Raw genomic sequence first — 22,206 nt, forward strand, 5'->3', positions numbered from 1 at the left:
GTAAACCTTTATTTTTTGTTCATTATCATCTCTATTTGATCTTAAGAGAGGTAATTGCACCTATAGTTGAAAGATTCAAGACAAGTTTGTTAAAGCATCTTGTGGAACACTATGAGTGTCGATTTGTTGAAGAATTTGGATATAAAATTTATAGTATATATGTGTTCAAATTGACAACATGAATTTTCATTTCATAAGCTTGTAAAAGTAGCCTGGAAGAGGTGTTATTTATATATTAGAGGGATGATTGATGAAGGATTGAGATTGTTTGAAGGATTAATGGTTGTGGTTGTTTGAGAGGATTATAATAATGAGAAGCCTTTAAGTGTCAACTTATGATCGATACATTTGGGAAGATCTAAGATTAAAGAGATTTAAGTGGTGAATATCATCTTGGAAAATGGTGAAGGGTGAAGATAAAAATGGACCTTTTGGAAATCCGAAAGTTATTTTTTGAGATATAAAGTTACTAGGACAACTTAAGTTATTATTGTTAATGTGTTTTCCTCAACTTACCCCTTTAGCCTATAGGAAATAAAATAATAGGCTAGGGGACTCCCAAATATTTATGTCAAGAAAGGTGATATGATAACGTCATTAGTATGTTAGTATGCATTGTTCATTATTGTGTTGTAATTGTTTAACACAAAAAATATTGGCCTTGTTTTGCATGTTTTGAGTTTTGTAAAATTTGGGAATTATATTAGATCCATCATTAAGTGTAGATGGATCTTAATTACATATCATGACAGTTGCCTAATATGCCATATTTTGATCACATGATATGACAATGTCTAATATGTCATACCATTATCTATATAGGTAGAATTGCCTAACACTACTCATTTTTTTTATATTCATAAATAGTTAAAGCAAGTTTATATTTTTTTCTTATCTTATTGACGAGACAAGCTACTCATAGCATGCCTTCCCTTGTGTTTGTAGATTCTTATGGAGCATACATAGCAAGGATGAATGCATATGAAGATATCTAGTTGAGTCCATTACTTTTTATGGACTCTAATGTCCTTTTTTTTATGTTTGAATATTTACTTTACATTCATATTTATGAGTGATCATTTTCTTTGAAATACATATTCATTTATGATTCACATTCACCTCAAAGTGAGGACAAATTACAATGGTGAAATTTGCATAACCATTCCAATTTCAATTTAGTTTTATGTCTCATTTGAGAAAATGTCTTAATACAATTATACAAAGACATGCGGTGCACTCTTGTGCTGATTTTTTTTGCTTCCTTGAACATTGTCTACCCTCATTTATTCTCTTTCACACATTCCACACATTTGACCTTATATGCTTTATTTGCACCAATCCTTGCACATTCACATTACTATTAGCCTTGATACCTACCTCACAATTCTAATTCCCTTGTCTTGGATCATTTTCATGACACACAAGATTGATCCTACATAACATGTCTCTAACCCAAAATCCAATAGTTTAAAATTCAAATGACCAACTCTTGCTATTTCTCATAGCTATTGGAGTCAACTTAGTACACTTTTGTGCAATGAGTTGTTATGTCCTGATATTTAAAGATATTCATTTGAGCATTTAAAGACATCGATGAATCATTTAGTTATCATTCAAAACAATAAAACATACAATGAACATTTAAAGAAACAATTTGCTTTGGAGCACTAAAAGAATAAGAATTTTGCACTAGAATCAATATTTAGGTCATTTGCACACTATTTGCCAATCTTTATCACATCCACAATAGTTAGTCTTATCAAGGGGGTTAACCTAGGAGAACTTGAACCCTACAATTGAAACATAAGCCTAAATTGCATCATATCAAGTCCATGTGTCAAGGATCGATCTTGCAATGCAAAATTGATCTAAAATTATAAAATTGATGTATTAAAAAAATAATTTTATTCAAAATACCATACAATAAATATGACTAGAACATCTATTTTTATATGTAAATGACACTACGACATTTTTTTTTTGTATTATAGAAAATTTGAACTCAACACCATCTAGATGCTTGGAACATAGATGTTGCCATTAAACTATGTACCCTTTGACTACTACAATAAATTTTTATCTTCACCATTATTTTACAAATTAAATACCAAAATACCTTATATATATAGTTCCTAAATTAACTTCTTTTATTTCCATATTTCCGTAGTCCAAATCCTATTAATTAGTGTACGCAACACATTAGGAAAAATTCAAAGAGAGATGATGGAAATTATTGGAAAGTTGAATGTCTTGTCGGTGTTAATAGAGAAGGTGAAAGTATAATAGCATCAATGAAAACTAACTTTAACTGACTTTTGGGCATAGTCTTTTACAAGATGAACTCTACCCTTAATTTATTCATTTTGTTATTTTGTTGAGATGTCTCCACCTCATCAAATTTTGCACCTAATTTTTCTTCTCTCACAATGTAATTAATGTCTGTAAGCATTAACTTTATCAACACACTAGACGAACTTTGACCAATCAGCTTCATCATCATCAATCCACAAATTCCTTACAACTGGAGACTAACACGCCGTAGAACATTTACAAAATGTCCCTTCACTCAATTGATATGATTACTAACCAACCAATACAAAACATCATATAAAGTAACAATACCTACCCACATCATCTAAAGTGAGAAAATAATCTTTCGGTCCCAAGCTACAAATCACATCCAATTTTATCATCTCCTACCTAAATTCTTTTAACGGAGGGACTTCTGTAATAACCCTTTACGCCTCACCTGGCAATCGTATAGCCACTCTTTAATCCCCTTGTCCTCTGACAAAAGGCAATTATGTGCTGAAGACGAGTGGAGTACATTTAATTCTCCTATTGGCCAAGGTTATTTGGTGACAGAAGGCATGGGCGCCGTCTATGCTTTTTAATTGGAGTTCAGGGATTTTAATAAGAGGCTCAGATATATCAATTGCCTTTTTTTACTTTTCTCTGGTGAGGAGGGCCTGCTCCTACCTATTGATTGCTACAGTTTCCTCTCGCGTCCTGTTTCCTTTTCCTTTTATTTATCCTCTCACGCTTTGTTTCAATTTTCCCTCAACCCCCATTCTCAGGAAGCCAATGAAAGAGTTGACCTCGCCTGCCTTTGGCAAAGTGAAGGGAATCTGGTTCTGTAATGGCTGTTGTAGATCCGCACACAATAGATTCATTTCTTAATGAAGCATAACAATTACAGTGACTACAGTATAGCGGGACTTCGAGGCCTGTGGAGGAGAGCTTGGATGCCATTGTTATTGGGATTTGCTGATTCGTGCCTCGGTGAGAATGTCCAGGCCCGGATTCAAATCGGCGAGTGTCAACTCTTCGTTAACTGGTAAGAGCCCACATTCTTAAATCTCTTCTATTAATCAAATTTGAAGCTTTGGGTCTGGTTATTTTGTGATTCCCTGGACCCCCTTTTATTTACTCTATTGTTAAATTCCCTATTCACATTAATTTGAAGCTTTGGGTATGGTTATTTTGTTTATTGTGGATACCCATATGATTTTTTTAATTGGTAAATTCGACTTTCATACAACTGTGGAGTATCGAGCATGATTACTTATTGTTTGTTATTGAGACCCATTTATAAATCTGTAAATTTACTATTCACACAAAATATGAAGATTTGTGCATGATTATGCAATAACGAAGGGTTATCATTACTTCACTCGTATGGTGGGCACACTAATTTGTAAATTTACTATTCACACAAAATCTGAAGCTTTGCCCATGATTATGCAATAACGAAGGGATATGATTACTTCACTCGTATGGTGGGTACACCGCACCGAGATTTGGATGTCCCAATTTCATCAGGTAACATGTTTTTCAAGGATTTGAACCTGTAACGTGGAGGATTCACCACCGAAGCTCATGCCATTCAACATTACAACTTTAAAACTTTGATTATGACTCTTTTTAGATTTTATTAACACCCATTAATTGGTTTGCTTGGCCGTTTCAGTGTCCGCCATTCCATTCTCCATCTATGTTATCAATTATGTGGGAGTTTCTTGCGTAAGGTCGTGATTCCATTTTTCCCGGAAAATCAATTCCTTTGTCTTCTTCTGGAAGTTGTTAAATCCAGCTATGTAAGGTGGAAGGAAATCATAGTATCATTGACCATCGCGACATAAAAAAATATGCGACTTAGTTTAGGCTTACTGCCAATTACCTACCCATTAGTTAATTGGGTAGTTGCAAAGCTTTTGTAATGAATTATGGAACTAAATTTCTTTGATTTTAGTGCTTTGAACATAATATGCAGACTACGATTTTCTATCAGACTTGCAAGATGAGCTGGCAGCAGCAAGTTTTTCCAGTTTGACTTGACAGACATGACAAATTGTTGAGGTTAATCCTTCTCAGTGTATTTTATTGCCATATTATTTCCATCATGAATTCAAGCTTGTGGCCAGTTGCATTTAATCCACATGTTGATCATGATATGTAACAGTTCGTTAATTTGCGAAATTCTCTTAATTTTCTGAGGAAAAATTCATCACATTCAATGGCATAAACAATAGTAGACATGGTTTTCCCAGTCCATGAAAGATGGTTAGTAATGTAGTATGCTTTTGGATAAACTGTGAATGTTTTTTACATCAACATTTTGGATCACATTCAATGATCCATCATCAGGATGAGGTAGGGAAAATGAAATCCAAGCAAATTACATATTACAGCTCCTAATGCATGTGATGACAGCAGCTAATGCATGTGAATGAAACAAGTGTTACCAGCAGCACCCGATGTTAGTGTTTCTTTCCACCACTTCTGACCAGAAGAGTACTACAATTGCATCTGTGCTTCACTATCATGGTATGCTTCCTTCCAAGCTCGCTACAGGAAGATTTAACATTTTTGTTTTGTTCTTTGTGGTGTACAGTAGTAAGGGAATCTTTTCTGCTCGAGAGACCCATTTGATCTTCATGTTGTGCAGCATATTGGAGAGCTTTTCCAGAAATGCATGGCACAATTGTCACATTGAGACTCTGGATTTCTTTGCCTATCCATCTGCATGCCTCACATACATTCTCCTATTGTACTATTGATCCGAAAAGGATCTGGATTTTGTACTTCATGGCATGTTTTTGGAACGAGGACAGTCTCTCGAATGCTGGAAATTGTATTAGATGGTCTGGAACATCAAAATGTAGATTTTGGTAGGAGACGAGTATTGAAAATTGAGTCTTTTGCCTAATGAAATTGCTAGTTGCAGCTGGTGGCAAAAACATAATTGCTGTGGTGAATGCAAAATGCCTCTCTGTTGGAAGTGGCAAATTTTCACATTCAGTTTCACACAACCAGTTTTGGATCCTATGAGTTTCTGCCAGACCTGAAGAGTCACAAGCCGAGCTGGCAGCAGTGAGTTTTTCTGGCTAGATTTGACAGACTTGGCAAATTGTTGAACATAATTCTTTTTAGCACATATTTCTATCAAACTCTTTCCATCATGCATTCAAATTTCTGGCCACCAGTTGCTTCTTATCTACATAATCATCATCATGTGTGAGAGTCTATTCATTTCTTTACCAAATTCTCTTATTCTTCTGCAGAAAAATTCATCATAATCCACAGTATAAACACTGTTCAAATAAAAGCAAACCACACATCACAGCTGCTCGTTCATGTGAATGGCATGGATGTTGCCAGTCCAGTGTTATTTTTGCTTTCCACTATTCCTGAAAAGAAGAGTACTGCAAACACTTGTGCTTCACCAACATGGTATGCTTGCTTACAAGCTTGCTAAAGGATGATTTTAATAATTTTGTTTTGTTCACAGGGGCCTGCAGTAAATAAAGGAATTTCTGTGTATTGAGAAACCCATTTGATCTTCATAATTGTGCAGCTTATTGTAGAGCTTTTCCAGAAATGTCTCGCACAATTTTCACATTGAGATTTGTTGTAAGGGTTTCTTTGCCTATTCTACCACATGCCTCAATGCATTCTCCTATTATGCTATTGATCCAAAAAAGACCTGGTATTTGTATTTCATGGCACGTTTTTGGAAAAGGGACAATCACTTGATTGCTAGAAAGTGTATCAAATGTTTTGAGACATCAAATTGCAGATTTTGGTAGTAGAGGGAGTATTGGAAACTGAATATTTTGTCTATTCTGGCAAAATCACCAGTTTTAGCAGGTGGCAAAAATGTAAACCATTGCCATCTATTGCAGGGAATTCTCCATGATCACTATGAATGCAAAATGCCACTCTGTTGGAAGTGAAAAATTTGTTGCATTCAATTTTCCATGTCCACTGATGTTCCAGTTTGCCATTTTTCTCCTTGGCACATTTATTTGGCCTCTTCAGCTCCCAAATTTGTTGTGAAACTATTTGTAGTATCCGTGGCATCTTTGTAAGTAACTCATGCTGTTCTACAAGCATTGCATTCTCCTATTATGCTATTGATCCAAAAAAGACCTGGTATTTGTATTTCATGGCACGTTTTTGGAAAAGGGACAATCACTTGATTGCTAGAAAGTGTATCAAATGTTTTGAGACATCAAATTGCAGATTTTGGTAGTAGAGGGAGTATTGGAAACTGAATATTTTGTCTATTCTGGCAAAATCACCAGTTTTAGCAGGTGGCAAAAATGTAAACCATTGCCATCTATTGCAGGGAATTCTCCATGATCACTATGAATGCAAAATGCCACTCTGTTGGAAGTGAAAAATTTGTTGCATTCAATTTTCCATGTCCACTGATGTTCCAGTTTGCCATTTTTCTCCTTGGCACATTTATTTGGCCTCTTCAGCTCCCAAATTTGTTGTGAAACTATTTGTAGTATCTGTGGCATCTTTGTAAGTAACTCATGCTGTTCTACAAGCATTGGAAGAGCTGTAGTTAGAGGTATTTGGTAGGAAAACTGAGTTTGGGGAAATGCATTTTGGAGAGTTTGTGAGGTTTTAGGAGTTGTTCATAGTGTGTTGAAGCTCTGTTTTGCAAGCCATAGGGCTGCCACTTCATTGTATTGTCATTTTGAAGTACTGAGTGAGACTCTGCTCACATCTGGTGTTTCTCAAGGCTAAACCTGTCTTCTTCATAGTGCCTGTTCTCTTTTTTGCTTCATTTCTGTCCTCAAATTAATGCTATTTGACTTCAGTCTTGTTGCTCTCTTAGATTAAGAATTGTAATCCATAGCTGATGAGTTAGGTAAGGAACATCCTTGCTAGTTTATTGATCAAGTTGTATCAAAGAAAATTCATTTTTTTGAGAGTTGTGTTGTGAGTGTATGCTAGGTCATGCCCACAACTAGGTCTACTGGTAAAGAAGCATTCCCTTTGCAAAGAGATATCAAATTGTGTTAGTGGAGAAGCATGGCAAGAGAAGAAGAATTTGATGCTGATGCAAGAGTCCTCAAGATGGAGGATGGCATTGCAAGCCTTTTCCTAAAGACATGGATGCCATGAAGAGCTTGATTGAGGCATTTATGTTGAGTTTGGACAAAGGCAAAAGCTATGTCACAAGGTTTGAATTTGAGTTTGAGTTCGTGTTTGGCAACAATCAAATTTGGCAAGGAGAATTTAAAAAAAAACAAACTTGTTATTAAATTTGCTTTGTAAATTTGCTTTTTTAAAATAAGTAAAATACCCACAAAATTATGAAAATAAGTAATATTATGTATGCTTACTTTAATTTAAATTTGTTAAATTTTATATATTTAAATTTGTTAAATTTTATATATTTAAATTTGTTAAATTTTATATATTAATAATAAAAAATCTAAATTAAATATTGCAAAATATTGAAATTTTAATTTATTAAATGCTAATATTGAAAATAAAAAAGTAAAACAATAAAAATATGATATTATATCAAATATATGATATAAAGTTCTTTAATAGAAATCAATTATGAATTATAAGCTCATTATTTCAAAATAAAAAATAAAAAACCCTAAACGCATTGAACTACTACACACTATGTAGATGGAGATGAGGTGGACTAGAAGATTCGTAGGCAAAGGTTGCAATGTGTGTGGTTCACAAAGTGCTTTCAAAACCCTAAGTGTCATTCCTCAATCTGATTGTGGAATCATTTTGCTGCATGTTTTACATTTGGTTACAAGTGCAAGTGCTTGGGTCTTGCCCGTCTAGTAACACCTTGTGATTGCCTAACCACACTCACCTTGCCCACACAAGGTGACTGACGTAACCATACAGAGTCCATCTTGCTCTTTGCTTGTGTGCTAAACAATTCTCCCACTCTTGTTGTTTAGATCAGAGCTCTCAGCTATCATGGAATCAAAGGAGCTTGGTTTATTGTATAGAAAAAAAAAAACCCTAACATACAAATGCTTTTTAAATAAAAAATTTCGCTCGTTTTCCGAACGAATTTGAAAGCTAATTTTCACTTCTTTCTTTCTTTTTTATGAATTCATCAAATTTTAAACTTGAAGCTGAAAATTTGGCGAACCTTGTGACATAGGGCTAAAGTATAACCGGTTCTAATGAAGGAGGAGAGTCTTCAAAAAAATGAAAAAATTAAAAATGTCTTCTGATGAAGACTTTGTTCAAAGTGGAGGTTAAGATTGATATCCTGCCATTGGAAGGTGTAAGGGAATTAAACAAGTTTGGTCATTGGTTGGCACAATTAGAGGTATAGCATTCTTTTCTCCTAGAACATAAGATGGCTTTTGCTAGATTGAGAATGACAAAGCCTGCTTTGACTTGGTTTGAGAGTCTCTTGCATCCCATTGCATTAAAGAGACAAGCTCTTATTTTTTCTTGGGAACAATTAAGAAGCTAATCAAGTAACAATTTTATCTTCAGTGTCATATAGAGGAAAATTTGAATGGCAATTTTTGAAGCAAGAGATGGTTAAAATGTACAAGATTATATTAGTGAATTCTATAGAAGGGCCATCAAAATGGAAAATGATGTACAATATGAAGGAATTCTGATGAAATATATAGGAGATCTGCACATCTATCTTTATAGGCTTGTTTCACTTTCCAAACGGTGGACGTAGATGAGACATGTGCTCATGCTCAGTACTTAGAAGTAGAGGTATGTGGTCATGCTCACTACCTAGAAGTAGATAATCCTCTTGTAAGGGTAAGGGAGCCAAAGCCAAGGACTAAGAAGAAATCAGCACTTTGTTATGACTATTATGATAAGGATGGTCATGAAGAATTTTTTTTGTTGGAAGTTGCATCTAGAAAAAAACCCTCACAAGCAAGGTAAGAAGGGTAAGAATGCCTCCATGCCCTCCATGCATGAAGATAATGTAGTGGTTAAAAGGGTAAGGAGATTTAATTCACTTAGGAAGTTGATTCTTAAGATTTCTTGTGCTACTAAGAAGGCTGATTTGATGGGTAGAGCAACATTCTTTAATTAAGATACATGTCAGTGGTTTTAAGGTTAATGGCTTTGTTTGATTCATGTTTATGAATTAACTTAATTGCACAATGTTTGGTAAATAAACTAGATTTGAAGACTTCTCAAGCCCCTCAGTAAAAAGGTGTACATATGCTAGTTGATAAGTGATGTAAATTGAAGTTTGTTGATGAAATTGTGGTAGTGAAAGATAAGAAATGAAGGATTGTTGCTTAATTATGTAGAATGTAAACAATTTCACAACTAAGTACAACTATCTTTCAATATGCTATTCTTTTTGAAAAATCTGATTACATTTTGAAATAAAAGAATAAGTTAATCTCAATCATATTTTTTCATCAAATAAAACTCATAGTAGAGTTGGAAATTGAACAAGGAACTAGAAATGTAAAAGATGAGAAAACATTCTTGTTATTGAAGATTAGTGAACTATGATGGCAAGGGAACACTTAGGAAAGCTTGAAGAAAGTGCTTAGAAAGTTTGAGTAAATTCTGATCTGTCTAAAGATTAGCATTGAAGGTGGGCACTCATTTTTTGCGGTCTTGACACTTGCGCCTAAGGGTTTGGTGCTCATGTTTGGTATTTTGAACTTCATGTCCTTAGATGTTGGCGCCTTTTGCCCCAAATGCTTAACTTTTTGGAGTTGCTTGCTTATTTTTGTGAGCCTTATAGTTTAGTTTAGATTTTTGATCGCACTCTCCAATATTGAGAAAATGTTGTGAAAAATGAGGGGGGAAAATATGGTTAGATTTATTAGGAGACTACCTCAATCAATCCTTATTTTGGCATGTTTGATCCTCGATAGTAGCTTGTAAGATAGGTAGTGATTGTTTCCTAGTGAATTGTGTATTTGGTGTTGAGCATAGAGATTTGCACCTATGAGAAAATCCTTTGTAGGTATCTATTCTAAGGTGGATTTTAGAGGGGATTTTTGCAATTTTGTGGGAGGTTTTTGGGGAACAAACCCTAGCTATAGAAGAGTGGGATAATGACTTGGGGAGAGGATAGATTGTAGCTTCTAAAATAAACGAAAGGAGTAGAGATCTATAATGAGCTTTAACAATGGAGGATTGGTGAGAGCTAATTAGAAAACTTAGTGTCAACACCTTAGGGAGAGCCCTTTTGGAAGAGTGCAAGAAAAAGAAAGCAAGAGAGATACGGAATTAGAGTTCCCAAATGCCTAAATACAATATTTAAGGTCAAGATATATATTAGGGTAGAAAGCTTAGTAAGGGTTTTAGGGTTTTGAAGGAGGCAGATTTTGAAAATTGAATTGGACTGCATGCATGGGGCATTCGTGTCCCTTGTAGACCAACATTGGAGTTGGGTCTAGTATCCTTTAGGAGTTGGGACCACAAACTCTATGAATAGGTGGGTTACAAGTTGAGGAGCCATTGTTTGACTTGTATGACACATGTACTTGCTTACTTCAACTTCCAAAGGGATTGTAAAACTTTAATATTTCTTGTGGGATGTTTGTAAGTAATTCTTGGTCTTGTACAAGCAGTGGGAGAGTTGTAGTTAGAGGTTTTTAGTAGGAACAATTTTAAGTTTGGAAATTGTTATAGAAATGGAGGCAATGGAAGTGTATTTTGGAGAGTTTGTGAGGTTGTAGGAGCTGTTTATAATGCGTCAGAGCTTTGTTTTGAAAGACCAAGGGCTGCCACCTCATTGTATTGCCATTTTGAAGTACTAAGTTAGATTGTGCTTACACCGTTGGACTTTTTTACCCATGAGGTGTATCTCCAAGGTAAACCTATTTTCTTCATGCTGTTTGTGCCTTGTTTTGCTTAACTTCTAAGTTACTGGGTTCGCCCTTGGACCCCCTTGGTACCGGTCCTGATTCAGACAGGTCCTTGGTTAGGGTTCGGTTCGAATTGGGTTCAACCAGGGTTTGAAAAACCTAGAGGTGGTTTGTCGCTGGTCAAACCCAGTCAAACCCAGGCAGCCCAAAAAAGCAAAATATATGCAAATATTAATTTTTTTTTGAATTTCGCTTTCTAAAAAGTGAAACTTATACCCTAAAAGTGACTTCTAAAACATTATATTCACTCATTTCACCTCATTTGTGTTGCAAACAAAAGTTTTATGAGAGCAAGTTGAAGAAAGGGTGAACAAAATTTGGCTTCCAAGATCAAAGAGGAGGAGTTGAAGACTGATTTTTGAAGCTTCAACAAGTGTTGCAGCATCATTTCCATACATTTTTAAGCTTCCATTGGCTGCAAGAGGTAGGTTTTTAAACATTTTTTTCCAACTATTTTTGTTTCACAAATTGTCAAACATGAAACTTGAATTTTTTTTCATTATTTAGTTTTTGTTTTTGAATATGTTTATATTATTTCTTGCCATAGGAATTAGAATGGCATCTACATCTTCCTCCATTGGCAACGAACAAATAATTACAAAACAAAGAAATGATCCAAATTCTCCCTTATGGATGTATGTTGACATTATAAAACAACTTCTAGGAGGTGCGGGATTCCGTTGGAGATGCCAAGGATGTGGTATTGAACGTAATAGTTCATATTATCGGGTGGTAGGCCATTTGTGTGGAATAAAAGGAAGAGGCATCAAAAAATGCCCTGGAAAAGATGGTAAACCTATACCAGATGAGACAGTGATGAAATATATTAGGGAGCATGAGGCGGCAAAAGAGAGAGAAGTTCGTAGATTGAACCAAACCGCATCAAAGAAAACAAGGGGAATGCAAGCCCCTTCTAATCCCAATATTGTAGTAGAAGACCACCCTTCTTTGCCGCAAATGAACCTCAAAGTGAACCACCCTTGACACGTGAAAGAACAAAGGGGCCTTTAGAAACCACATTCCAAAATGAGAGTAGAGAAAATGCTGACGAAGATATAGTAAGGTGCATTTATGCAAATGGGTTGTCTTTCAATGTTGTTCGCTCCCCATATTGGAAGCAAATGATAAAAAGTGTTAATGAGGTTCCAAGAGGGTATAAGGGCCCTAGTTATGAGAAGGTATGTGGAACATTATTGGAGAAAGAAGTGAAGAGGGTTGAAGATGCATTGAAACCCATAAGGGATTCATGGGTTGAGACAGGTGTAACAATTGTTTCAGATGGGTGGAAAGATGCTAAAAACCGTCCCTTGATCAATGTCATAGCGGTGTCCCCTAAAGGGGCAATGTTTTTGAAAGCTGCGGATTGTGAGGGCCAAATAAAAGATGGCCAATTTATTGCAGAAATTCTCATCTTTGACATTGAGTTAGTGGGACCCCACAATGTTGTCCAAGTCATAACGGACAATGCAAAAAATTGTAGAGCTGCTGGTTTGTTGGTTGAGCAATGCTATGATCACATCTTTTGGACACCTTGTGCGGTACATCACTCAATCTTATGCTACAAAGGATTGGGCAAAAAATAAAATGGATCAGAGATGTGTATGCAGAGGCTGAGGACATCCAGATGTTCATCACAAACCACCACATGTGTCAAGGGATTTTTAGAACCTATTCGAATTTGGAGCTATTGAAGGTAATAAGTGAAATAGTAATTTAATTTTACATTTTCTGATTTGTTTAATTTTAAATGTTCATAATATCATTGTGTAAGCTATATTGTGTATTCTTCTTTAAAGTTTGGCTTTATTTTTTAATCATTTGGCATTAATTTGTGTTATAGGTTGCTGAGACCCATTTTGCATCAAACACAATCGTCTTAAGATGACTTGTGAAAGTTAGAGTGGCACTATGCAATATGGTGATCAACACCAATTTGACTGTATGGAAGCAGAGTAGCACTGGGAGGGCAGAAAAAATTAGGGAGAGTATTGAATGAGAAATGGTGGGATCTTGTTACATATCTCCTAAGTATCATTGAGCCCATCATGATCATGATTCTCTATACAAACATGGATAGGCCTTGCATAGGTGTGATTTATGATGGCATTGACTCAATGCTTGAAAAAATAAAGGTCACTATAAATGAAAAAGAGAATGACCCCTAGGAGAAATTCTTCAAAGAACTGGAAACAATTATTGTAGAAAGGTGGAATAAGATGACCACTCCTTTGCATCTTCTTGCCTATGCCTTGACACCTATAAGTACTATAGCAATCAGTTTCTTGATAAACCAGGAAGGATTCCACCATGGAGAGATCTAGAAGTATCTGATGGGTACAAGGCAACATGTCTTAGACTAAATCTTGATGATGATTTGCGAGATGTTGTTACAAATGAGTTCATAGAATTTGCAAATGGGAATGGTCTAAGTGTTGATGCACTTCGTCATAGATTCAAGAAGGATGCTCATAGTTGGTGGTACTTCCATGGCACATGCTTCCAACACCTACAACCCCTTGCTATAAAAGTTTAATCACAAGTAAGTTTAATTAATTAAAATTTTAAATTTACAAGTTTTAGTTTATTTATAGTTTACTTTGTCTTCATAGGTTGCTAGTAATTTTATTTTTATTAATGTATAACTAATAACTTTAATTGTTTACTTTGTCTTCATAGGTTGCTAGTTCATCTGCTTCAGAAAGAAATTGGAGCACATACTCTTTCATCCACTCAGTAAAGCACAATAGGCTGCTATCAAAAAGAGCAGAGAATTTAGTATATGTGCATTCCAACCTACGTCTTCTTTCACACAAACAACGTGACTACACACAACGGGAAACGAAGATGTGGGATATAGAGCTAGAGCATACTGATTTGGATGCTCCCGCTTCTCAGCTTCTTGCATTGACACTTGATGACTTGGATATCGAGCCAACTTATAGTGCAAGTGCAAGTGGCATTGGCTCATCTAATGTCAATGTCAATGTCGATGAGGAGGAGGAGGAGGAGGAGGAGGATGAATTAGATGATCCATTTGATGATTAAACTTTATATTGTTGAAAGTTGAAACAATGATACTTGAATATTTTGTCATTTTGATATTAAACTTGATGTATATGATGCTATTATGGTATCATCATGATGCTATCAGCTATGATTACAAGCTTATGTTTGTTTTGTTGTTTATATGATTCTATGTGACATGCAAATTTTAATTCATGCTATAAGGCTTCACAAATATCAAAATATATATATATATATAGATATATAAAATTTACATGTTTTTGTACTAACGAACCCAAATGAACTCAAACCCCTTTTCAAAATTTTGCCATACCGGCATACCGGGTTCTTCGAACCCGAACCGGTAACTTAGCTTAACTTATTCGCACAAGTTAACACTATTTTATTTAGTCTTGTTGCTCCTCCAATCAAATAATTGTCATTTGTAGTTGATGAGCCTCCTTGCTATTTCAGAAATCAATTATTTTGTTGGCAAGCAATCCACACTCTTGAAGGGTAACTAAGTGGTAGAACATACAATATGTAAACTGGTAGTTTATAGTCAAAACTTTCCGTTTTTAACCTACTAAGTCATGCTTAGTTTTTTTACTGAGTCTAAGTTGGAGCCAAAAATTTTGTCCAGTGAGCTTGAGTATCAACTTTAATGCTTTTGATTTGCTAATGCTACTTATATGTTTTGAGTCCCATTAACCTAATTGTTCTATTTATATTCATTAATCTGATTAGTTTATTTCTTTTTTAGGAAAACTATATGCTTTTTGTCCAAGGGTTTGTGGTGAATGATAAGAGGGGATGCTAGTAAGAACACGTCTTAGGTTCAAATCGTCCTCGCAACACCAAGGTGGCATACAACTCAGTTGACATATGATGAAGCTGTAGTGTAACAATTATAATGTATATTCGACTGTGCAACAAACTTAGCTTGCACTAGAATGCAGTGCAAACTTACTTGTAAATGCATTTGGGTGGCTCACAACCTTAACCAAAATTTACTTCAGAAAAGAAGAATGCCTTTTGTTGCAATGTCATTAGGCAGGTTGTTTCCTATAATAAATTATAGAATCGAAATCCACTGTGGGCATCAAGTTAAAGTTCTTGGCAGCATTTGAGTCAGTGAAATACTTTGGCATGAAGCCAAGCTGCTAAGCAATAATATTCATTTTGTTCTACCAAATGCATCTGTTGGGTTCTTATGATCCAAAAGAGTATAGCATAATTGCTTTTGTTATGTGGTAGTTGGATGTGAAGTTTCTCGTATGGTATTTGATTGATATGACTTTGTAAAGATCTCTTGTAAGTTGTAAACATTTGTAATCACTCGTGAGAATTTAATCTACACTACTGCTGTGGTATTTTGATTTTATTTTATCTATTTTCTGCCAAATTTTTGGAATAGGCACAATAGGAAAGGGGGGGAGGTGGAATGCATTTCTAGGATGGTAGGGGACATTGGGCCATTTTTTGTGGCATGATAGGGGATGACAATTAAAAGAATAGCAGATTTTGTCATGCCCCCGCCAAACTAGGGCTACCAGCCTAAATAAATACAGATCACAGTTTTAATTAACAATAAACTTGGGGGTCGAGGCCTTGGCTTGATTGGCAAGAGCTTCCTGTGGTAGGCACAAGGTAACGAGATCCAGTTTCCCCTCAGCTCACGTGGCACTAGAAGGCGTGTTGCGCTAACACCACTGGTCATGTTAAAAAGTTTACCCAGCGCACTGCAGTTTATGGGGGGGCTACCTTATTCCTGCAGTCTAAAGAAAAACAATGAACTTGGGTAATTACAATTCAATGTAAGGAGCCGACCCAGGGTAAAATAGCAATTTGAATGTAAGGCCTGGCCAAGGCTAAAGGGAATATAATAGTGATTCAAAATAATTGGCGACCAGGGTGAAAGGAAATATAATTATTTGCAAGGCAGCGATTAGTTTTTGAAGGATGCATCCCTTGAAAAGTGAAGGGATGTGCCGCCTCCACATTAGAAGAGATGAAAGAGAAGTCAATTCAGACATCATTGAAAAGGCATAAAAAAAAGACCTCAATTCAGAAAATATATTGAGAGCAGCAATAAATAATAGTCAGAAATAATTTGTTGCAGCCATTTGAGGATAAATTTGTTATTTTATCAAGAGGTAATTTTGTCTACTTTATATTAATAATCAAACCTTAATATAGATAAAAATCTAAAATTGATATTAGATAGTATTTAAATAGTTTAAATGGGCATACGCCAACCTGTTAAATGTCTTTGCTCCATTCTATTTGAAGTATTTTGTAATGTTAGCTACTGGAAGCTGTTTTTGGTTCCATATAAGCAGAACTGATTGTGACAAACATTTGTGATAAAATCAGATTACCACAAAATATTAAGATATTATGTACTGGGTAAATGAGAAAACAACATATTAGTGAGAGATTAGTAGAAGCATTAAAGACTTTTTCATCTTTCAGTTATTGCTGCCATAGCATGAACTTGAGAATTTGATGAGCATGTTTGCACGATCTATTCCAAGAATGTGAACACATGGATCCATAGACTTCAATCCATCTCTTGTTTTGCAATCCATTTCATTTTTTTGTTGTTGTGTGAACTTTATACCATTTGGCCAGATGCATGGGTGAAGTCAAACATTCGACCTTTAATTGTTGATGTTACCCAAAATTAGCTTGTTTGACTTTACTCAAACTAGATGATTTATTTCTTTAAGAATTTTACTTTACATGCTCCTTAATAGTATACATAAAATTGCATTTTCACACATTGCTTTCTAATAAAGGACAATCCTTAACCTACTTGTCTGTTGCACAGTTCACACACATGTTTGTGCCTAGAAGAAGTGTTCAATTTTGTGTAGTATGGCCCTACAATCTACGTGGGAAACATCACTTGACCGGTCTGCTAAATACTATGGGTGATGTTCTAGCTGATATGAACACTGTATCTGTATGACAATTGGTATGTTGACGATTATGATTGGTTGATGAAGCTGTTTGTTGAGCAGGTTGTACTAGTTTTGAAAGAACTCACTGAGGCAGTGAATACTGCACTAACTCTTGTTGCATAATGTCTCATATCTGGTTAATATTGGTTTGTTCCTGTTATGATTGTTGTGATCGCTGTTTCTGCAGACTTTGATTATGCCTTTGTGTTTCTGAATTCCTTGGAATAATAAAACCATTCCTTTCCCCACATAATGTGCTCGTTACAGTAACTGAATCCATATTTTCTTGGCTAAATTTCACAGTTGGTTCAGTCTTGTGCTGATTGGTCTACTGATGAGCCTTCAGATCTGGCTGTGACTCTTTTATGAAATTAACCTCTTATGGATGCTCTCCTTGTGCTCGTTTATGGTTGCAACTGGAGTTGATTGGACCACCTCAAACCAGTTTAGTTCAAGCCCAAGAAATTGGTCAATCTTGAAGAAGTTTGGTTATTAATTCGGTTTCATTAGTTTGGGCTTGTTCATCATGACCAGTCTAGCAGGCCTCATGCGGCATCTCCACATTGGTCTCCATTGTCTGGTTTCATGTTTGTGTGTCAAAGTTGAAGAATTTAAATCAGCACTGGATTCCTCCTTCAAGCCAATTAAAAGCCAATCATAGCAATAGAAAACAAATACAACTTACGGCATTGGATATCAGCAAAGCAAAAAATAAGTTAACAGCAGACTTAAACAAAATAGTAATATCTGAAACATCCGATCTGCAATTAAGTGCACAGCATAGAATTAAAAGCTCTCAGTAGTGGGATGATTGTTTGATAGACTTCAAACTGTCCTAAAATAACAGAAATAACACCTAAATATAATTACCTCATATGCAATTATTATACAGCAATTCACTGGGTGATAAAATAAAACATTCAAGGCTGGATTCCACTTTCAGCAAACTGATATATATTTTTTTTAAAGTGACTAGACACTCCTAAAACCAGCTTTAAAACAATGCTAAACATTATTTAAAAAAAGCAAATTATTACAAAACAAATAATCAAAAAATGTCCTTAAAAATAGTTTTGAACTGTTGTTAAAGAGGCATCTCAGTAGCATTTATCCAATGAGAGGGTGGTTAAAAAAATACATTGTTGAAGGCCACCCAGTTTATAGGTACTGAGGTTACTTTTACAACCCAAACACATAATCTGTAGAATACACACAAATACAGAGCACAGATTGGTGATTTTTTTATAACTTATTCTAAGCAGTAAGGAGAACATGGCTCATCACCAATTATGGCGACTTTGATTTTGCTGGGAACTTACGTTTTTTTAATAGCAAGTTTTGGTTTTGCATTGAAAATATCTTTTGGCTGAAATCAAAGCATTGTAACTAAGTAGAAGACATGCATCTCTTTCACAAAGTTTGCTAAGTTTGTATGAGCTCTCATTTTCAATAAAGCTATCTTGTTCGATTCTAGTAATTGTCAATGTTAGAATAATATTTAAATATTATTACTGTTAATGGTCAATAATGTAATTGACTGTTAGACATCTTAAATGTCTACAGTAACAGAGGTAGTTAGAAGTAAGTAGTTAATTAAATATCTACAGTATCTTGTAATTGCTATAAATGTATCTCTCTTTCCTCAGTTAATTGAGTCTTTTTTTACGAGTTCATTTTGCTGAACATGGTATCACAGCCTTTTTTAAAAACTCCGCCTAGGGTTTTCCAGTACGACTCTCTGTTTTTGTGGTTCTGCTTTGGGATTTGTTTTCCCTACCCCACGTCTGTCTTTCTTTACCCCGTGCGATCTGCTTTGCCACGCGACCTGTCTAAGAACTTGACCTGCGTCGGAACTTCTTCCCGTCGCCTGTATTCATAGTCACGTCGGTTTTTCGGTGGGCTTGGTCTTCTGCATCGTCTTTCTGCTTGTGTTTTTCGTGAATTTTTTTTTAGCGTGCGACTTCTGGTATTTTTCTTGTGGTGGCACATTTTTACGACGCTATTTTTCCAGACAAAATCGCGTGGCAGAATATTTCTGCGTTCTGGGTGTCTGCAGACGACACAGATTTTTATTTCGCGTTTTGTGTTGCTTCGCATTTTTCGCGCATGTTTTACCCTCAGTTTGTTTTCAGCAGCCAGCCATAACGTTTTTCTGATTTTTTATGCACCTAGGGTTTAGCCGACTAGGGTTTCGTCTATAACCCTTTGTTTTCAAGTCGGAGTTAAAACCAATTGTAGGATCTTTTTGGGAACTCTCAATTGGGTTGGTCTCATGTTTTTTTGGGTGTCTCGTTTTTTTGTGCCCACATTGGGATCCGTGCCAAAAATTTATCTCGATTACATATTCCTTGTGGGTTTTTTCGAGATCTCTTCTGGGTTGTTTTCAATTTTTTTGGGTCTTCTGGATTTTTTTGCCTCGAAATCCGTGCTAGGGTTTCAATCTGTCTTAAAAATTTGACTTGCCGAATTTCTAAAAACTCTCTATTTTTATCTGCGGGTTTTCATCCCTTGGACTTCGTGCCCTCACCAGTTCGACCTCGGTGTATGTGATGGCATCACTGACGAACATTATGCTCGAAAGCAGCCAGAAGTTCAACGACAGTAACTACAACACCTGGAATTAGCGTATCCTGACCATTTTTGAGTACCGGTGTCTTGATGCAATTGTTTTGGGCACGTCTCAATGTTTAGACATTGTTGGAAAAGATCAGGACAAATGGGATGAGCGCAATCGGGAAGCCGTCATGCTCATTAAACTCTCTGTCACAGATGAGCAGCTACCTCAGGTATCGTCCGACAAAACAATGAAGGAGATCTGGGATCATTTGAAGAGTCTCTATGAAACCTCTGACAAGAGCAGAGCATTCTTCCTCAAGAATATGCTCTTCACTATCATGATGGATGAGAAAACATCTTTGCAAGATCACTTGACCAAGATCAAGGACATCCGTGATCAACTTGAGGCGATTGGTCACAAAATGGAAGAAGAAGATATGGTGGTCATTACTTTGAAGAGTCTGCCACGCTCGTATGAGTATTTCATCGAAACACTCAATATCACTTCCATTGACATCAATTTGAAGTTTCTCGATCTTTCTAACAAGCTTTTACGGCAAGATCGGTGGCGACAACAGTTTGGAAGTATTACTAGTTCCACCTCCACCGAGCAAGCGTTCTCTGCCAAATCTTCTGCTAGAAAGGCTTTGGTTCTTCTCAGGACAGCAAGAAGAAGAAGAACGTTCAATGCAATTATTGTCACAAGTCTGGTCACATGAAGGCCGAGTGTCGAATTCGATTGGCTTTTGAACAAAAGAAGCAGGGAGGGTCTCAACAAAAGGCAAATGTCGCCGAACACTCCGAGCAGAAAGAATCTGCTTTCTATGCTTTTATGGCCAAGAGAACAACAAAACCAGTACACTCTTCTTCTTGGTATATTGATTCAGGAGCTTTGCGGCATTTTACTCATCATTTGGATTGGTTCACGAAATTTGAACCATTCTCGGATTCAGTATCCTTCGGAGGAGGAGAAAAGTACACAGTTGCTGTTAAGGGCACTGTCCAGATTCACTGAGGATGTAGAAATTTAATTTTCTTGATGTCTACTATGTTCCAGGCATGGAACATAATCTCCTCTTCGTCAGTCAGATCATGAGACATTCTCCTCAATTAGATGTTATCTTCAGTTCGTACATCTGCAACATTGTTGATAGGGAGACTCGTACTAAATCGCTATGGGACTTGAGGATCATGGTTTGTATAGACTTGCTGTTTCCGGTGATTCTCGGGAGCATGCTTTGGTTGCTAGGAGTACATCCATCAGAACACTTTGGCATCAGCTTTATGGGCACTTAAACGTGCACTATCTCTCTCAGTTATATCTAGAGGGTTTGGTTGCTGGTCTACCTGAGATCCAACCTCAAAATCATGGAGTTTGTGCAGCCTGTCAAGCTGGGAAGCAGCATCGGACACCATTCTTGGATAGTGATTCTTGGTGAGCCTCCAAGGTCCTTTAGTTGGTTCACGCTGATGTATGTGGGCCAATGAATACACCTTCTGTCACTGGTTGTAGGTACTTATTATTTGTTGATGATTTCAGTCGAAAAGTGTGGGTGTATTTTCTGAGAAATAAATCAGACGTGTTCAATACATTTCAGCAGTTTAAGGCCTTAGTTGAGAAAGAATCCAGTTCTCAGATTGTCACTCTAAGGTCAGATAATGGGGGGGAGTTTTGTTCCAATGACTTCTCTACATTTTGTGCTACACATGGCATTAAACGATAACTCACCACACCATACACCCCTCAGCAGAATGGTGTAGTTGAACGTAGAAATCACACCATTATTGAAATGGCTCGTTCTATGATAGAACATAGAAATGTTCCTAAGAAATACTGGGCTGAAGCAGTTTACACTGCAATCTATCTGTAAATCGGTCACCTACACATGCCATTAAGAAGATGACTCCTGAAGAAGCCTGGTTAGGATGCAAGCCTAAAGTGGGCCATTTGAAAGTCTTCGGTTCTATGGCTCGTGTATGGATTCCACATGCTAAGCGTGCTAAGCTGGATTCAAAGAGCCAAACACTTATGTTTACTGGTTACAGCGACAACCACAAGGCCTATAGGTTGATTGATGTAGAGACAAATCGTCTCATTTTCAGTCGTGATGTTGTGGTTGATGAGACTACTAGTCCATTCATGCCTTCTACTACTCCTAGTCCTACAACTCAATCTGTGCAAACTCCTGATGTTGGTGTTCGTCTTCCTCTTGGTTCCCATGATAGGAGGGCTTTAGAGCATTCAGACTCTGAAGATGAGGAATCTACCGATCCAACACCACCTGATTTTCCACAGGATTTGCATCCAGATGACTTTGTTCTAGAAACTCCAGGGGATGTTGTTCCTCCAATCCTAGATGTTGGTACTTCTACCCTCAGGCCTAAATGGTGGGCCAAGACTATCGAAGATCTTCATGATGATGAGCTTATTGAGGGCAGATCCACTCACAGAAAGAGACAACAACAAAATACAGTCAACTTTGCACTTATGGCCAACATCCACAACATTCATGAGCCCCAGACAT

The 22,206-nt window shown here is 36.3% G+C and overlaps 1 protein-coding gene and 1 long non-coding RNA gene across 3 annotated transcripts in view; both read left to right on the top strand.

Annotated features, from left to right (window-relative positions):
- Positions 1-2,628: 2,628 nt before the first annotated feature.
- LOC131061616 (VIN3-like protein 2) overlaps positions 2,629-22,206 on the top strand; it is a 67,784-nt gene continuing 48,206 nt past the window's right edge. Inside the window, exon 1 of one of the 2 annotated variants that reach the window (XM_057995391.2) lies at positions 2,629-3,337. In XM_057995391.2, the coding sequence (XP_057851374.2) occupies positions 3,289-3,337 (49 nt within the window). In that variant the 5' untranslated portion in view covers positions 2,629-3,288. The remainder of the gene's footprint in view (positions 3,338-22,206) is intronic. The other variant, XM_057995390.2, reaches the window with a different exon arrangement.
- LOC131061617 (uncharacterized) lies at positions 7,831-14,315 on the top strand. Its single transcript, XR_009110563.2, has 3 exons — positions 7,831-12,849; positions 12,997-13,695; positions 13,833-14,315. It is a non-coding gene; the product is annotated as an uncharacterized LOC131061617 (long non-coding RNA).

The sequence above is a fragment of the Cryptomeria japonica genome, chromosome 4 (assembly GCF_030272615.1).
Source record: "Cryptomeria japonica chromosome 4, Sugi_1.0, whole genome shotgun sequence".
NCBI classification, from domain to species: domain Eukaryota; kingdom Viridiplantae; phylum Streptophyta; class Pinopsida; order Cupressales; family Cupressaceae; genus Cryptomeria; species Cryptomeria japonica.